This window comes from Stegostoma tigrinum, chromosome 17 (genome assembly GCF_030684315.1).
Source record: "Stegostoma tigrinum isolate sSteTig4 chromosome 17, sSteTig4.hap1, whole genome shotgun sequence".
Taxonomy (NCBI): domain Eukaryota; kingdom Metazoa; phylum Chordata; class Chondrichthyes; order Orectolobiformes; family Stegostomatidae; genus Stegostoma; species Stegostoma tigrinum.
Genome location: NC_081370.1, coordinates 52,768,567 through 52,788,190, shown reverse-complemented (window position 1 = coordinate 52,788,190; position 19,624 = coordinate 52,768,567). Strand labels below are relative to the sequence as shown.

At 43.1% G+C, this 19,624-nt stretch overlaps 1 protein-coding gene across 5 annotated transcripts in view; it reads right to left on the bottom strand.

Moving 5' to 3' along the window:
* Positions 1-12,536: 12,536 nt before the first annotated feature.
* The window catches only part of bbox1 (butyrobetaine (gamma), 2-oxoglutarate dioxygenase (gamma-butyrobetaine hydroxylase) 1), a 177,237-nt gene continuing 170,149 nt past the window's right edge, over positions 12,537-19,624 (bottom strand). For all 5 annotated transcript variants that reach the window (XM_048545120.2, XM_059652150.1, XM_048545121.2 and 2 more), the window contains exon 8: positions 12,537-19,077. In XM_048545120.2, coding sequence (XP_048401077.1) covers positions 18,917-19,077 — 161 coding nt within the window. In that variant the 3' untranslated portion in view covers positions 12,537-18,916. The remainder of the gene's footprint in view (positions 19,078-19,624) is intronic.

Sequence of the window (19,624 nt, the reverse complement as noted above, 5' to 3'; positions counted from 1 at the left end):
TGACACCTTGTGGCAATGTTGTGTTATTGCAAATAGTGGTTATATTACATTTTGTAAGACTCGCAAAGCCACTTGTGTTTTTCTGAACGCACCAAAACGCAATTTACAAGTAAAAGATTTTAAAAACAAAATCTGCTAAGTGAACTTCCAAGTTGGTGCTACATCAGCATATTTAGCTGCAATGTGGAAAATATTGTTGACAATTCCCTGTAGGGCGTTGTCCTGCCTTACATTGAACATAGAACATAGAAAAGTACAGCACAGTGCAGGCCCTTCGGCCCACAATGTTGTGCTGTGGAATAATCCTAATCCAAAAATAAAATAACCTAACCTACATTCCCCTCAATTCACTGCTGTCCTTGTGCATGTCCAGCAGTCGCTTAAATGTCACGAATGACTCCGCTTCCACGACTACCACTGGTAAACTATTCCATGCGTTCACAACTTTCTGGGTGAAGAACCTCCCTCTGATGTCTCCTCTATACCTTCCTCCTAACACCTTAAAACTATGACCCCTCGTGGCAGTCAATCCTGCCCTGAGGAAAAGTCTCTGGCTATCGACTCTGTCCATGCCTCTCATTACCTTGTGCACCTCGATCAGGTCACCTCTCTTCCTCCTTCTCTCCAGAGAGAAAAGTCCGAGCTCAGTCAACCTCTCCTCGTAAGACAAGCCCTCCAGTCCAGGCAGCATCCTGATAAACCTCCTTTGCACCCTCTCTAAAGCCTCCACATCTTTCCTATAATAGGGCGACCAGAACTGGACACAATATTCCAAGTGTGGTCTCACCAGGGTTTTGTAGAGCTGCAGCAAAACCTCGCAGCTCTTAAACCCGATCCCCCTGTTAATGAAAGCCAAAACACCATATGCTTTCTTAACAATCTTATCCACCTGGGTGGCAACTTTGAGGGAGCTATGCACTTGAACACCAAGACCCCGCTGTTCCTCCACACTGCCGAGAATCCTGCCTTTAATCCTATATTCAGCCTTTAAGTTCGACCTTCCAAAATGCATCACTTCGCATTTATCCAGGTTGAACTCCATCTGCCATTTCTCAGCCTAGCACTGCATTCTGTCAATGTCTCGCTGAAGCCTGCAATAGCCCTCGATACTATCAACGGCACCTCCAACCTTTGTCTCATCAAACATACTAACCCACCCCTCAACCTCCTCATCCAAGTCATTTATAAAAACTACAAAGAGCAGAGGCCCAAGAACGGAGCCCTGCGGGACACCACTCAGCACTGACCTCCAGGCAGAATACTTACCATCTACAACCACTCTCTGCCTCCTGTCAGCCAACCAATTCTGAATCCAGACAACCAAATCACCCTGTATCCCCTACCTCCTGACTTTACGAATGAGCCTGCCGTGGGGAACCTTATCAAATGCCTTGCTGAAGTCCATATACACCACATCCACTGCTCAACCCTCGTCAACCTGTCTCGTGACTTCCTCAAAGATCTCAATAAGATTTGTAAGGCATGACCTGCCCCTCACAAAGCCATGCTGACTCCCTTTAATCATGCTATGCTGTTCCAAATAGTCATAAATCCTATCCCTCAGAATTCTTTCCAAAACTTTGCTGACCACAGACGTAAGACTGACTGGTCTGTAATTTCCAGGGATTTCCCTATTAACTTTCTTGAAAAGAGGAACAACATTTGCCTCCCTCCAAACTTCCAGTCTGACTCCCATGGAGAGTGAGGAAGCAGAGATCTTCGCCAGCAGCTTAGCAACCTCCTTTCTCACTTCCCGGAGCAACCTAGGATAAATCTGGTCTGGTCTTGGGAACTTATCAATCTCAATGTTTGCCAAAATTTCCAGCACATCAACTTCCTCAATCTTGATCTGTTCAAGCCTGTTTTCCTGCTCCTCAAAGTTCTCATTCACAACAAGGTCCCTTTCCTCAGTGAAAACCAAAGCAAAAAACTCATTTAGGGCTTCCCCTTTCTGCTCAGACTCCACCCACAAGTTCCCTACGCTATCCCTGATCGGCCCTACCTTCTCCCTGGTCATTCTCTTATTCCTCACATATGAGTAAAATGCCTTCGGGTTCTCCCTAATCCTTCCGGCCAAGCCTTTTTTGTGCCCCCTCCTGGCCCTCCTCAGTCCACTTTTGAGCTCCTTCCGAGCAAGCTTGTAATCCTCTAAAGCTGTGCTAGACCCTTGCTTCCTCTACCTTACATACGCTGCCTTTTTCTTTTTGATGAGCAGCACCTCTGTTCCCGTCATCCAAGGCTCCTTAATCTTACCCCTTCTTACCTGTCTCAGAGGAACAAATTTATACATCACTTGCAACAACTGCTCCTTAAGCAGCCTCCACATGTCTGCTGTGCCCTTTCTGTGGAACAATTGCTTCCAATCTGTACTTCCCAACTCCTGTCTGATAGCGTCATAGTTTCCTTTTCCCCAGTTAAATATCTTCCCCTGGTAACTGCTCCTTTCCCTTTCCATGGCAATGGTAAATGTGAGGCTGTTGGGGTCACTGTCACCAAAGTGTTCTCCCACCACGAGATCTGGCACCTGTCCTGGCTCATTGCCGAGCACCAAATCCAAAATGGCTTCTCCCCTCGTTGGCCTGTCCACATACTGAGTAAGGAAACCCTCCTGAACACACCTGACAAAAACGGCTCCATCCAAACCATCTGCACTAAGGAGGTCCCAATCAATATTGGGAAAGTGGAAGTCACCCATAACAACAACCCTGTTCCGTTTGCACTTTTCAACAATCCGCTGGCCTGTGAGTTCTTCGATCTCCCGACTGCTATTTGGGGGTCTGTAGAAAACCCCCAGTGGGGTGACTGCTCCCTTGCTGTTCCTAACTTCCACCCATAGTGACTCAGTCGACAAACCTTCCTCGGCAACCTCAGCCCAGACCACCTCAGCAGATGAGCCCTCATCAAAGGTTCTTTCAGCCGCCGTTATACTGTCCTTGACCAACAAAGCCACACCTCCCCTTCTTTTACCACCTTCCCTGACCTTAATGAAAGATCCAAACCCTGGAACCTGCAACATCCATTCCTGACCCTGCTCTATCCATGTCTCCGAAATGGCCACAACATAGAAGTCCCAGGTACCTATCCAAGCTGCAAGCTCACCTACCTTATTCCGGATACTCCTGGCATTAAAATAGACACACTTCAATCCAGGATAATAAAATGTGAGGCTGGATGAACACAGCAGGCCAAGCAGCATCTCAGGAGCACAAAAGCTGACGTTTCGGGCCTAGACCCTTCATCAGAGAGGGGGATGGGGTGAGGATTCTGGAATAAATAGGGAGAGAGAGGGAGGCGGACCGAAGATGGAGAGAAAAGAAGATAGGTGGAGAGAGTATAGGTGGGGAGGTAGGGAGGGGATAGGTCAGTCCAGGGAAGACGGACAGGTCAAGGAGGTGGGATGAGGTTAGTAGGTAGATGGGGGTGCGGCTTGGGGTGGGAGGAAGGGATGGGTGAGAGGAAGAACAGGTCAGGGAGGCAGAGACAGGTTGGACTGGTTTTGGGATGCAGTGGGTGGAGGGGAAGAGCTGGGCTGGTTGTGTGGTGCAGTGGGGGGAGGGGACGAACTGGGCTGGTTTAGGGATGCAGTTGGGGAAGGGGAGATTTTGAAACTGGTGAAGTCCACATTGATACCATTGGGCTGCAGGGTTCCCAGGCGGAATATGAGTTGCTGTTCCTGCAACCTACGGGTGGCATCATTGTGGCACTGCAGGAGGCCCATGATGGACATGTCATCTAAAGAATGGGAGGGGGAGTGGAAATGGTTTGCGACTGGGAGGTGCAGTTGTTTGTTGCGAACTGAGCGGAGGTGTTCTGCAAAGCGGCCTCGGAGCCTCCGCTTGGTTTCCCCAATGTAGAGGAAGCCACACCGGTTACAGTGGATCCCACCTCCTTGACCTGTCCATCTTCCCTGGACTGACCTATCCCCTCCCTACCTCCCCACCTATACTCTCTCCACCTATCTTCTTTTCTCTCCATCTTCAGTCCGCCTCCACCTCTCTCCCTATTTATTCCAGAAACCTCACCCCATCCCCCTCTCTGATGAAGGGTCTAGGCCCGAAACATCAGCTTTTGTGCTCCTAAGATGCTGCTTGGCCTGCTGTGTTCACACAGCCTCACATTTTATTATCTTGGATTCTCCAGCATCTGCAGTTCCCATTATCTCTGATACACTTCAATCCAGCTTGCTGTCTGCCAGCACACCCCTGTGACAGTGAGATCCTGACCATGTCCTCCCTACACTCATCCTCCTGTGTACTCCAGTACTTAAACTTTCAACCTCAGATTTAAAACTAACAACGAATTGAGCATCACTTCCCCTTCCCCCACCGCATCCCAAATCCTGCCCAGTTCGTCCCCTTCCTCCACTGCACCACACAACCAGCCCAGCTCTTCCCCTCCACCCACTGCATCCCAAAACCAGTCCAACCTGTCTCTGCCTCCCTGACCTGTTCTTCCTCTCACCCGTCCCTTCCTCCCACCCCAAGCCGCACCTCCATCTCCTAACCACTAACCTCATCCCACCTCCTTGACCTGTCCGTCTTCCCTGGACTGACCTATCCCCTCCCTACCTCCCCACCTATACTCTCCTCTCCACCTATCTTCTTTTCTGTCCATTTTCGGTCCGCCTCCCCCTCTCTCCCTATTTATTCCAGAACCCTCACCCCATCCCCCTCTCTGATGAAGGGTCTAGGCCCGAAACGTTAGATTTTGTGCTCCTGAGATGCTGCTTGGCCTGCTGTGTTCATCCAGCCTCACATTTTATTGTCCTGAGCATCACTTGTGTTTTGCTGAAGAAAGATTCAAACTTCTATCACCCTCTGTGTTTGGAAGTGCTTCATAACATCCCTTCTGAATGAGCTGGCCCTAATTCTCACACCATGTCCCGTAGTTCTAGAATCCCCAACCAGTGAGAAAAGTTTATCTTTGTCTATCAGAGATGTACGGTAACCTCCCCCAACCAGTGGTCGAAAATGCTCTCAACCATATCTCTTGTGTTTCCCATACCTCTGCCCACACAACCTCTCCCCCCAATAAAAGCAAAGACAGAATCCTCCTTGTCCTCACATTTCACCCCACCTACCTCCATATCAACCTACAATCCATCCCTACAACCAAAAATATATTTCCCTCCCCACCCCTATCTGCCTTCCATGGGGACTGCTCGCTCCACGATTCCCTTGTTTGCTCCTCACTCCCCACTAGCCCCACCACCTCCGGCACATTTTCCTGCAATCACAGGGAGTGCTACACCTGCCTCCTCATCTTCATTCAAGGCCCAAAGCAAACCTCTCATATCAGAAAGGGGTTCACCTGCACATCTGTCAACTTGATCTACTGCATCCACTGTCCTGATGTATCCTCCTCTACACCAGTGAGATCAAGTGCAGGCTCGGAGAACATTTACTCGAGCACCCACACTCTGTACGCAACATACGACTTCACCTCCCAGTGGCCTCCACCTCAGGGACCTTCAGTCCAATGGCCTAATTGTGGGCGTTACCAGTTTTAAAATCTCCCCACCCCCAGCCTCATCCCATGACCAACTCTCCCTCTCATCCCCGCCTCCTTGACCTGACACAACCTGTCAATCTTCTCTCTCACCTGTCTGCGCTCCCACCTCACTGACCAATCCCTGCCACTGCCGACCTGCACTCACCTATCACCATCACACCTACCTTCCCCAGCCCCACCCCTCCTCTCTATTTATTTCTGACCTCCCTTCCCCCTCCCCATTTCTGAAGAAGGGTCCCTACCCAAAATGTCAACTTTTCTGCTCCTCTCATGCTGCCTGGCTGGCTGTGTTCCTCCAGCTCCACACTGTGCTATCTTTGTCTATCCTATCTTTTGCTGCTAGTTGCCTCAGCATCACAGATTAATGTCTGTAATTCAACAAGAAGAACTCAGACAATATAAGCTAAACCAGGCAATTTCTGCTGAGACTATCATCCTGATTATAGTAACTTTTCAATGGAAATAATTTGAAGGTAGATCTTGAAGGTTTCACTTTGTGACAGCTTGTAGGGATGGTGCATGGGAGAAGAATGTTATCTGTCTTCTGATGATAATTTGTTTAAAAAAAAGCCGTCAATTTGACCACCCTTGCAAGCTTTTCTTCCATCTCCAACCTTCCGCTCCTTTCCAAAAGTCTGAATGATCCATCAGTTCCCAAATATCTACTTACCTTTTCTTGGAGTCCCATCTTACGATAATATTGAAACAGCTCTTTCTTGTTGCAGTCACAGAGAACACCCTTGGTGACTTCATGAAGGATAAACTAGCAGTCATTTCCTTTCATCATCTGACTGCAACTGTTGACAAGACTCAGCATATTACCTCTCCAGTATGACCCAGGTGGTGGGTTTGTTCTTGCCTACTTTCGTTCTTACCTACCTGAAGACGGGAGGTGGCTAATGTTGTCCCTTTGTTTAAGAAAGGTTGTAACGAGTAATTGGCGAACAATGGACCTGTGAGTCTGAATTTGGTTGTGGGTAAATTGTTGGAGGTCAATATAAAACTTAGGATTTATTGACATTTAGGCAAAAATTAGTAAGGGATAATCAGTTTGGTTTTGTGTGAGGAAAATTATGTCTCACAAACTTGATTGAGTTTTTTGAAGAAGTTACCAAAAAAATTGATGATGGCAGAGCAGTAGACGTTTATTTGGATTTTAGAAAAGCCTTCAAGGTTCTGCACAGTAGACTAATTTGTAAGATTAGGTCTTAAGGGATTCAGGGTGAGCTTGCCAATTGGATACAGGATTGACTTAATGGCAGGGGGCAGAGACTAATGGTGGAGGGTTGTTTTTTGAACTGCAGGCCTGTCCCCAGTGGTGTTCCACAGGGATCGGTTCTGGGTCCTCTTTTGTTTGTCAATTATTGAAATGATTTGGATGAGAATATAGAAGGCATGGTTAGTTGGTTTGAGGATGGCACCAAAATTGGTGGCATTGTAGACAGTGAAGAAGGTTTTCTAAAATTACAAAGGGCTCTTGATCAAACGGGTCAATGGGCTGAAAAATGGCAGATGGAGTTCAATGTGGATAAATGTGCAGTATTGAATTTTGGTACAACAAACAAGAGTAGGGCTTATACAACTAATGGTAGGATCTTGGATAGTGTTGTTGAACAGAGGGACCTAGGGGTGCAGGTACATAATTCTTTGAAGATTGCATCACATAAGGACAGAGCGGTTAACATGTATTTGACACACTTGCCTTCATTGCTCAGTTCTTCGAGTTTAGGAGTTGGGAAGCCATGCTGTGGTTATGTTGGGCATTGCTGAGGCGTCTTTTAGAATACTGTGTCTATTTCTGATCGCCCAGTTAAAGGAAGGAGGTTATTAAGCCGGAGAGTATTCAGAAGAGATTGACTAGGATGTTGCTGGGTATGGAAGGTTTGAATTATAAGGAAATGCTGGATAGGCTGGGACTTTTTCCACTGGAGCATAGGAGGTTGAGAGGCGACCTGATAGAAGTTTATAAAATAATGAGAGGTATAGATAGAGTTGATGGAGTTGTCTTTTCCCTAGGGTGGGGGATTTCAAGATTAAGGGACACATTTCTAAGGTGAAAGTGATTTAAAAAAGGTATGAGGGGCAAATTGTTCATGCAGAGGGTGGTGAGTGTGTGGAATGAACTTCCTGATGAAGTGGCGGATGCGGGCATAATTACATTTAAAAGACATTTAGATATGGACATGAAATTGAAAGGTTTACAGGGATATGTGCCAGGAGCAGATTAGCGGGACTAGTTTAGCTTGGGATTATGTTCAACATGGACTAGTTGGACCGAAGGATCTGTTTCCGTGCTGAATGACTCTACGACTGTAACCTTTCCGCATCAACTGTGTTAAGTCTCCTAGGTCTTCTGTATATTTCAATAAGGCTGCCTCTCATTCTTCTATATTTCAACAAGTATAGTTGTAACCCACTCAACCCCTCCTCGTAAGACAGCTGGAGTATCACTTGCAATGTTTCTCCTCCTGTTGGTGGTCAACTGTTGGTGACTGCACTTAGAATTACTCAGATGCAAAACCCTTCCTCAGTTCACTTGTTCATTGTCATGCTTCCTTCATTTTAACAAGCTCTTTAACGGCCACCTTTTTGACCAAGCTTTCAGTCATTTGACCAAATATCACAAAGTAGCTCTGTGGTATCTTTTACAATGTAATTTCTTTTGCACTGAAGGTGCTACATAAATATAGGTTAAACAATGCTACTAGCGCAGATTGAACAAAGTAAAATGCCATGCTAAAGTCACCTATTATTGTGCATCCTCTGTATTATATGGGCATAGTTTTAAAATAAAGAAAAATCACAGATAATAGAAGGGTGGCTTTTGGAAGTGGATGCAAATCTGCAAGTTAATGGGTGGAAAGGACTGAGTTCAGGATGAAATCTTGTACCAGGCCGGCCAGGGAACGTACCTAAATCAGTTGTCGGTCTGGTTTATGTGGGCGCTAAGTTGACACTCCTGATTAGGATGAATCATATTGAACATTAGAAGGCAGGTTTTGACCAACTTTGAAGCCAAACTGATCTCCATAAACCAATATAATTAAGGCGGCAGGCTCAGTGAATATATTGGTTTTATGTTCCGCGGTGGGACGTCAGCAGAGATTGTACTGAATCAAACAGAGTCTGACTGGAGCCTGATTCATTCATCCCTAACCTGCACACAGCCCACAGGCACCAACTTTATCATGTATCATTTTGCTTGGACAAATAATTGGTGAATGTGTGTGTCTGTGGTGAACTAGTCGCCTACTTTCAACTTAATTATCATAATGAAAGATGGCTTATCGAAGTAATGTATGAAGCTAGGTTCATTCCCACAGTGATTTCCTATAGTGCTTTAACTGCATGTTATCTTTTTAAGACAACGCACAAATGTACATTTTTCATTCTTTAGCAACAGTACAAAGTGAAATATATATGGGTACAACTGAAGTCACATTGTGATAAGGCAATTGAAAAGAATGTAATCAACAGTAAGCTGAGGTCATAGATTTAGTGAAAATGTAAGTTATTTAATATTTGTGGATGCCAGGATAAAATACCTGTAATTTGATAATGACCACTGGTTTCTAAGTTCAGTAGATGAACCAATGAGTTATTCTGCACAGGAGTATGAAATGATGTTGGTGGCTTCATGAAATTGTCAACTTGTATGTTTTAGAATTCCCACCTCCACCTCACTTTCTTCCTTTAAAACACTTCTTAAAACCTACCTGTTTGACTCAACGTTTGGTCATCTGACATAATATCTCCTTACATGGCTTGCTGTTATACCATGAGACCGTAAGACATAGGAGCAGAATTAGGCCATTCTCCCTGTAACCTTTGATCCCTTATTTATCAGAAAATTATCTACCTCAGTCTTAAAGACCCTAAATAACTTGGCCTCTTCAGCCTTCTGTGGCAATGAGTTCCACAGATTCATCACCCTCTGGCTTAACAAATTCCTTCTCATCTCAATTCAAAACAGACGTCCCTTCACTCTGAGGCTATGCCCTCAGGTCCTAGTCTCTCCAACTAGTGGAAACATTTTCTTCAGATCTGCTCTATCTAGGCCTCTCAGTATTCCGTAAGTTTCAATCAGACTCCCCGAAACTTTTTAAACTCCATCAAGTACAGACCCAAGATCAACAACTGCTTCTCACATGACAAGCGCTTCATCTTGTGAATGTCCTTTGGACCCCCTCCCAAGTCAACACAACTTTCCTTTGACACTGGGCCCAAAACTGCTCACAATGTTCCAAATACAGTCTGCCCAGAGCCTTACACAGCCGCACCTCTGCTCTTTTATTGCAGCCCTCTCAAAAACCTTGGTAACATTGTATTTGTCTTCCTAACTAAACCTGTATGTTAAACTTAAGAGAATCCTGAACTTGGACTCCTGAATCCCTTCAGATTTCTGAAGCCTTTCCCCATTTAGCCTTAACACGACGTGTCCCTCCTGCTATCTTTATGCTATTTGCAAACTTAGCAACAATGCCGCAATTTCCTTCATCCAGCTCGTTAAAGTATAATGTGAATAGTTGTGCCAACACAGACACCTGCCAAACTCCACTGGCTGCATTCCTGAAAAAGAGTTTTATGCCCACATTCTGCCTTCTGCCTCATTTTGTAATGTTCCCATGAAGTGCCTTTGAATGTCTCATTATATTAAAGATGCCATGTAAAGATAAATTGTTGCCTTTACAATCAGTTCATTCCTTGAAGTAAATTTCACACAGTAGACTAAACAAAACGTCAAATCATTGTTTAATGATCACCTAGAGCTATATTTATGCAGCAGAGCTAATTAAATCAGGACAGCAAAAGGTTTATGATTAGCACTCATATTTCTATAATAAATGAAAATATGTTGGAAAAAGTCATATAAATGTACAGTTTAGGAGCAGGGCCCATGACTGTTCCACTATTGGACAAATTCATTGCTGTGTTAATTGCGGCCTCAACTCCACCTTCATGTCCACCTCCTATGCTCTTTGACTTCCTTGTCAATCAAGAATTTATCTGACCCTGTCTATAAAATAGTCAGTGCTCTTTGGGGAAGAGAATTCCACTCCAGCAATGCTCTGAAAGAACAACGTCCTCCTCATCTCCACTTTAAACAGAAAAACCCTCAAAGCATCAGAGATAATGGGAACTGCAGATGCTGGAGAATCCAAGATAATAAAATGTGAAGCTGGGTGAACACAGCAGGCCAAGCAGCATCTCAGGAGCACAAAAGCTAACGTTTCGGGCCTAGACCCTTCTCCTTGTTTCAGTCTTTTCCACAAGAGGAATCATCTCAGTTTCCATACTGTCAAGTCCCATCAGAATCTTATGTCTTGAAAGGCCGTCTCTCATGCATCTAAACTGGCCCAACATATCCACGTTTCCTCATAAAACAGTCCCTACATCACAGAAGTCAGTGGAATAAACCTTCTCTGAAAGGCTTCTAATATCCTGTCTCAAGTAAAGAGACCAAGACTTTACACTGAATTACAGATATGATACAAAACTGTGGTAAAGTTCCTTATCTTTCTATTGCATTCACCTTCCTGATCACTTGAAATGGGAATTGAGTATATTGATTTCTAAAAGTGAAAAAGTACCTTGGCTGTTGCTGCGGCAGGAGCGATCATGAACTAGTGTCTGTGAAATACAATGTTCTGTTCAGCACACTTTGACAGTGCTGCCAACTAGGGACACATTGACATTCAACACAAATGTGTCTGTACAGTTAGATCTTCACTCTCCAGATTTTTAAATGAAATATAATGTGTGCTTAGAATTTTGACATCCAATTTAGCCCTCATGCTAAGACTCAGTGTCTGACCAAATACAAAACCACTCTGGGCATGTGTGTTTCAGCAAGGTCCACAAATGTATTGATATCAAAACAAATACAACACAAGTGACACTAAACAAGACATTGAATTCAACTGATTTACAATGGAATACTAGTTCTTGGTTAACTGGGATGAAGTTCTTTTTTGAAAGTCTTCTTTCTGATTTCTGCACACTGTACTACTGAAGTGAGGACTTAATAATGATTTCCAAAGATTACAACCACAACTTGATCAGCGGTATCCACAAACTCTGATTGGACCAGACAGAGCATGATTTAATTCTGACTGGCTGTAGGTGAAGCCTGTTCCGTACACACAGTCACTTGTTGATTCCATTCTTCTAGGATAGAAAGCGAAATTATATATAACAAAACAAAGAATTGCAGACGCTGGGAATCTGAAACATAAAACAGAAATAGACAGTGAAATTCAGCTGGTCTGGCAGGATCTTTCGGGAGAAAGCAAAATTAACATTTCATCCAGAGTCTATTCCAGCTTGCACTGAGCTTTGCTGGAGCTCTACAGTGAGCCTGAGACAGAGATGTTGGCCAGAGGGCATGGTAGTGTGTTGCGGCAGAAGGAGCAACTCAGGGTCATTTTTGTGGACAGAACATAGGTGTTCTGCAAAGGGAAACCAAGTATGTGCTTTGACTCCCCAATGTAGAGGAGACCATGTTGTGTGCAGTAAATAGACTAGATTGAGTGAAGTTCTGGTAAATCACTGCTTCATCTGAAAGGTATGACTGGGGCCTTGGATAGTGAGGAAGTGAAAAGGCAGGTTTACGTCTTCTGCGACTACAGGGACAGTTGTCGTGGGGATGTGGGGAGGTGTTGGAAATGGAGGAGGAGTGGACCAGGGAGTCCAGAAGGAATGGTTCCTCTCTCTGGGCTCCATCTCCACCTATCTGTTCAACTATACCCCCATCGATCGTCCCATCTCATTCAGCGTAAATACCACCTACTCCCAGCTGCTTTCAGTTCTAACAAAGAGTCACCGGACTTGAAACATTAAGCCTGCTTTCTCCCCACCGATGCTGCCAGACCTCTTGCATTTCACCAACAACTTCTGTTTCTTTAGCACGATTAGTTCATTGACTCAGATTGCCTTGAAATGACTGTGCAGTTTTTGGAGGCCTTTTGATTAATGGAATGCATTAATGTGGCTGTTGTATTTAAAACGGCTAAATTACATTCAAAAATAGATCATAAATTTATTTACAATGCTAAACAAAGCAATATCAAACTAATCAACAGGATTACATGGTGGGCAATTTTATAAATCTACATAGAGTATGAAACAGAAGTGGATAAGAATCATCAAAAGTTATAAGATGGGCTGGATGAATATTCGTACTTATTCAGTTGGTACAATCGTAAGTGGCTATACAAAAGACATTGCATTAATTCAAAAAATATCACATACTGACAGAAGATAAACCTAATACACAGGTACAGTAGGATATTTTGATTCAATATCTAAACTGCTAACTTTTTAAAAAAATCATTTAACCTGTTTTTCTAATCAACCTGTTCGGAGATGTTGTTACACAACTCTGGAGCTGGTGGAACTCGGGCTCATTTTCACGTGATGTCAAAAAGTGCCTAGAAGGCAGTTCTAAAGGCTCAACAGTGTAATCAGGTAAGAGCTGACACTGATCCTGAGGTAGCCATGATGTGACGGTGTTGGTTTGGACTGGGGTGGTCAAAATCAGAGTCACACAACACCAGGCTATAGTCCTACAGGTTTATTTGAAATCACAAGCTTTCCGAACACAGCTCCTTCATCACCTGACAATGATCCTAAGGAGAGGATGTTATTCAAGACGAATAAATGCTCAGTCAAAGAATTAAGTTTTCAAAGAGAAGAGGGATGTTTAGGGATGGAATTTCCACTGGTGGAGTGAATTTTGAACTTTTGGAATGTATTGAGGAAATACAAGGGGGTGAAACAATGGCAGAAAAGATGAAAGACTTTTTAATATGTGGCTTTTGAGGATTAAGGTTTGCTGCATGTGACACATCAGGACTCTGATAAAGAGTCACCAGGCTGAAAATATTAGATCTGCTTTCTTCCCACAGATGCTGCCAGACCTATTGAGTTCCCCAGCAATTTCTGTTTTTGTTTCAGATCTGCAGCCCACACTATTTGTTTTATTTTAAGTGCATTGTTAAGAGTTCTAGAAGAGTTAGATAAGAGATGGAACTTTGAGTAAAGCTAAGTGTTGCTGGTCTCTTACCTGAATCCAGGAAATCTGGAGGGCAAAGGTGAAAACATGAACTGAATAACTGCTAACAGGACGATATGAAAGTCTAGCTTTAGCTCACAATTTCTGATTGCCATCATTTGAACTTGTCTGGACGTGCTAAAACAAGATGTAGGCAGTGTTTACCCTAAAGTTCTAGGTAGACAAGATCTGTGTGGAGCAGTGTGGACCAGCTTCTCACTCCAACTTACACTAACAGTCAGGAGTGGATTGGACTGGTACACCATGGCAAGATTAGTAAATGGGAACCAGTAGATGCAAAGTGTGGGGCTGGATGAATACAGCAGGCCAAGCAGCATCTCAGGAGCACAAAAGTCGATGTTTCGGGCCTAGACCCTTCATCCCCTTTGTGCTTTTGTGCTCCTAAGATGCTGCATGGCCTGCTGTGTTCATCCAGCCCCACACTTTGTTATCTTAGATTTTCCAGCATCTGCAGCTCCCATTATCTCTGACCAGTAGATGCAATATGTTTTGAGATTTCTAAAGGCACTTGATAAGGTACTGCATACTAGGCTGGTAAATGGAACAAGAGCCCATGGTGTTAGCGGTAATATATTAGCTTGGATACAGGATAGGCTAGCTAACCGAAGAGTTGGGATAAGGAGGACATCTTCAAGATGGCAAGTGTTGGAAGGTGTCATCAACAGTGCTATCAAGCAGCAACTGCTCAGCAATACGCATACAGTGATGCCCAGTTTGAGTTCTAACAGGGCCACTCAGACCCTGACTACATCACAGCCTTGGTGCAAGCATGGACAAATGAGCTGAATTCCAGAGGTGCGATGAAAGTCAATGCCCTTGACCTCAAAGCTGTATTCAATCGAGTTGGATTCAGGGAGCCCTAGTAAAACTGGGATCAATGGGTATTGGGCAAACTCTCTATAGCTGAAATACTACATTCTGCATTCTGTTCTATTACCCTGATATAATGAGTTTTGAGAAGATTTGTAGCTCAGGTTGAGTTTCTGGATGTGAGTTTGCTCGCATCCTTCCAGCTCAGTGAGCAAACTCACATCCAGGCCCTGATATAACAATGTAAGGTATGATTTGTCTGGTCTGATTTGTTATGCAAAACAATATTTTTCACTGTGTCTTAGTACATGTGACATTAGTAAATCAAAGTAAAATTCTCTGCTGGTTGGAGTCATACCTGGTGGATAGGAAGATGGTTGTGATTGATCGAGGTCAAACATTTCAGCTCCAGGATATCCCTGCAGGGGTTCCTCAGGGTTGTGTGCTCAGCTCAATCACCTTCAGCTGCTTCATCATTGACCTTCTTTCCGTCATAAGGGTGGAAGTGGGGATGTTTGCCATTGATTGCACAATGCTAGCATCATTCATGAACCTCAGATACTGATGCAGTCCACACTCAAATCTGACAAGATTTGGACAATATCTAGGCTTAGGTTGACGGGTAGTAAGTAACATTTGCGCCACACAAATGCAGCCAAAGACCATATCCCATAAAAGACAATCTAATCACTGGCATTTGACATTCAACTGTGTTAACATCACTGAATTACCCCACTATCAACATCTGAGGGTTACCGTTGACGAGAAACTCAAGTTGACTCACCACATAAATATAGTGTTTACAAAGACAGGTCAGAAGCTAGGAATACTGCGGACAGTAACTCACCTCCTGACTCCCTAAAGCCTGTCCACTATCTACAAGGTACAAGTCAGGAGAGTGACGAATATGCCCACATGCTTGGATGGGTGCAGCACCAACAACACTCAAGAAGCTTCACATGATCCAAGATAAAGCAACCGATTGATTGGCACCACATTCACAAACATCCACTCCCTTCACCGCCGATTCTCAGAAACAGCAGTGTGCTTTATCTACAATGTGCACTGCAGAACTTCACCAAAGAAAGCATCTTCCAAACACGCAACCATTTTCATCTTGAAGGACAAGGGCAGCAGAAACATGGGAACACCACCACCTCCAAACTATTCAACATGCTGACTTGGAAATAAATTTCCATTCCTTCACTGTCGCTGGGTCTCTCCCTAAAGGCATTGTGGGTCTACCTACAGTATGTAGACTGCAAGAGTTCAAAAAGACAGCTCATCACCACTTCCTCAAGGGCAACTAGGGATGGGCGATACATGCTGACCCAGCCAGCAATACCCATTGAATGAAGGCAAAAAAATCGCCAACTTTGCAGATGTGAGGATGACACAAAGTGTCTATAGATGGACATAGAAATTTTAAATGAGCTGGTAAATATTGAGCAGATTGAGTATAATGTGGGAAAATGTGAAGTAATACACTTTTGCTGGAGGGATACAGGATCTGACTATTATTCAAATGTAGAAAGCCTACAGAAAGCTGAATCACAAAGAGATTTTGAAACCCTCATTCATAAATAACAAGTTGGCATACAAATTCAGTGATGGGGAAGGCAAATAGAATGTCGACATTCAGTTCAAAGGGAACTCAGTAAAAAATAGGGAGCTCCTGCTACAGCTAAAGAAGATACCAGTTAGGCCACACCTAGAATACTGTGAACCGTTTTGGCCCCCTTTCCTAAGGAACAATATACTGGTATTGGAGGCAGTCTATAGAGGGCTCAAAAGTTTGATTCTAGGTATGGAAGGATTCTCTTATGAGGAGAGGATGAATTTGTTGGCCTATACACGTTGGAGTTTAGAAGGATGAGAGAGGACCTTATTGACATATATAAGACTCTTTGGAGACATGAAAGGGAGATGCTGAGAGGTTATTTCCCCTTGTGGAAAAGTCTAAGATCACGGGCCACAATTCCAGAGTAAGGAGTCACTCATTTAGGATAGAGATTTCTTCTCCAATAGGGCAGTAGATCTGTGGAACAGAAGTAGGCTATTTGACCCATCGAGTCTGTTCTTCCATTCAATAAAAGATCACAACTGATCTGATAATCCTCCACACCATTTCCTGCCTTTTCCACACACCATTTGAATCCCTTGCTGATTAAAAATCTGTCTCTATCTCGGCCAAGAATATACATTATGAACCAGTCTCTGTAGCCCTCTGTGGTAACAAATACCATGAAACAATTGTAAAGACAACTTCTATTTCCGGACAGAGAACTAAAAGATGGGAAAAGATATTGTCCTGAATCACAGTTTTAAAAAAAGTTACCAGAACTTACAATGAGTTATATTTATTATGTTGCCTTATTCAAGCAGTGGATGAAGTGCTAGACCTCTTGCACAGTGACAGACTTTGATTGGTTTTTCAATCAGGGCCAGTTGTGTCTGTTCAGGAGCACTCAGCATTGTAACAACTTCTTCATTGGTTCCTGGCCGGGTGGTGACACTTTTGTTTGAATAATACTGCATGACCATCCAGCCTCTGAAGGAGAAAGCACCTCCCTCTCTCCCTTTTCTGTGTGGAGAAGTTAAAGAAAATTCTGAGCAGCTTGCCACTCTCTCCCTGTGCAAATTCCTTTGTGGCAGAAAAATGAGGACAAACATCTTCTGAGACACTGAAAGGGCAAATCTTCAACCATCAATGAATGAAAGAATGGGGAACTGGCACATCCAAAATTCCATGACCCCATCAGAAGAGAACAGAGGGAAAACCGCTCAACAATGCCTGTATTTCCAATTCGTGTTAGAATTGTGCTTCACCAACATTTTTGTTCTTTCCTCATTTATAATCTTTGTGAGTCTGTCTGTGTGCAAGAATTTTTAAGAGTGGTAGAATTTTAACTTATAGTTACAAGTTAGCAATTCATGTCTCTTTCTTGCCACTTGTTAAAATTCTTTGATTATAATAAATAGATATTTTCTTCTTAATCGTAAAAACCTGGTGTGCATCTTCTTGTTTTTCAAACTTTGGCAATTCAGTTGTTTAATCAGATTTTCACATTTGTGATGACTCTGGGTATAACGGGGCTTTATTTCCAGTGCACAACCCCACCCTAGGCAGTTGTAGCACGAACCTTACCTAGTACTACATATTGCCAGAGGTGGCAAATAGTACAAGTTGCCAAGATGGTCATCTGGGAAAATACCATGGGAGACAGTCAGCAGCAAACAGTGCAGACCTTCAATGTTACTGAGAAAGACACTTTTTGTCGAAGCTTTTCGTCTTGCGCTGAACAATTTGTAAGAATACTAAAGGAAAATGGCTGCAGACTGTAGGAGTGGAGAGTGCTGATTGGTTGTCAAGTGGATTCAGTTTGGTACTTATATTGCAAGCACACATTACAGTGATAATTAACTTCTTAATGATACACTAGAAGGTGGCTCTTCCAAGCGCAAGGTTAAAGATGATACCCAGCATTAAAAACAGACTAAAGTGACAATTCATTTTCAGACATCATTTGCAGACTCCATAACACCTAAAAGCACCAGTGGAATTGGCCTCCGAGGCCTATTACATTCTAGACAGTTATTTATTGCCATTTCATTGAATTTTTCATTTGCTTGAATCAGCTGCTAAATTTTCAAACAATAAATTGGGTTTCTACAAACAGCTTGGAAAATAGAATATTTTTACTGGTAGAATTGAAATTTTTTGTTTGTGGCAAAACATTTTTCAATTATTTTCATATATTTATTCCTCTGCCTTTTCTTCAGACTCCATACATTTGCATACTTAATTCTGTACTGTATTGTGGATTTTTAAAATCTAGATATGTGATTATTTTATGTAATGATGAAGTACTTTCCTTTATATTGTACCTTACATCATGGCATAAAGTTGACAACATATAAGTCAACTCCATATTTTTATTTTCTAAGACCACATTTTTGCATAAATACAGTGTACTAGTCAACCACTCACTCAAAAGCTTTTCCAGCCACAGCATGACATGAGTGAAGACCTGGCAAAGAGACTGGAAGAGGAAGGGAGAGTTGAGGGAGGGAAGTGGTGAGAGGCTTTGTGCTCCAACGATCAACCGGGGTGAAATTTGGATTTTAATTCTAACTGATTAATCATGTCAGCTTGCCACTTGTTTGTTGATTTTCTATTAGATTGGAGGCCACCAGTTCTTTGTTTGTGAGCTAGACTTGCAGTAAAACTCATTTATTCAGCTTGATGGATTGGCTCATAGTTCAGAGGGAACACTGTTCAGTAACACTTTCCCAATCCAGCCTCCGTCCCAGTCAGAAATGCTTGATTTAAGTGATCCTCTGAAATACTAACATTGTCTTATTCCCAGAATCGTATAAGTATTAACTCACACATCCTGCTTCTCTTACATGATTATATCTGGGGCATGCATTGTCAAATTTTAGAATTTACTGTTTTAATCCTAAAAATCGCTTATTGTTGCCTGCTCTATTACAACCGTTTTTTAATATCTGAAGTATCTATTTGTTGCCATACAATGCCTTCTCTAAGCAACGTAGTCGTGACAAAGCCTCGTCCCAACTTGCGTAAGCTCCTTCCAGGTGACGTGAAGAACCAGCACTCGAAATATAGTTCTGACGGCCATGTAATATCCTCCAGTTATCAAAGGTTAGTATATCTCCTGCAATTAAAAACAGGAACTATGTTTCTTTAAGTACAACCTTACGGAGGAAGATTCTACTCATAAACTATTGAGCAAAGTATGTAAACAATCAAGGTATCGTAATTTTTTTCCATGTCCATCTCTTCCTTACACCTCCCCAATGTTTGTCTCTTCCATCTTTCTCACTCTTTATTTGTTTCCACACAAGCAGGTGGGATTCTGGGCTTCATAAGTAGGGCTATATAATTCAAAAGCAAGCAATTTATGTTAAACCTCTGTAAACACTAGCTTGACCTCAAACGGAGAATCGTGTCCAATTCTTTGCACCATACTTCAGGAAGAATGTGAAGGCACTGACAGTGTGTCATGTGATGATACTATGGCTTTAAGGGGTGCATTTTGTTCTGTTTCTTTTAATGACGAGAGGTTGAGACAGAGGTACCAAATGGTCTATTCTAAGCCAATAAAGTAACTAATTTGAGAGACTTTGGAACTTTTTAAAATAAAATTGGATCAATAGAAGCAGCATGAATGGGTGGAGTCAGGCTCCCAAAGAAGCAGGCTT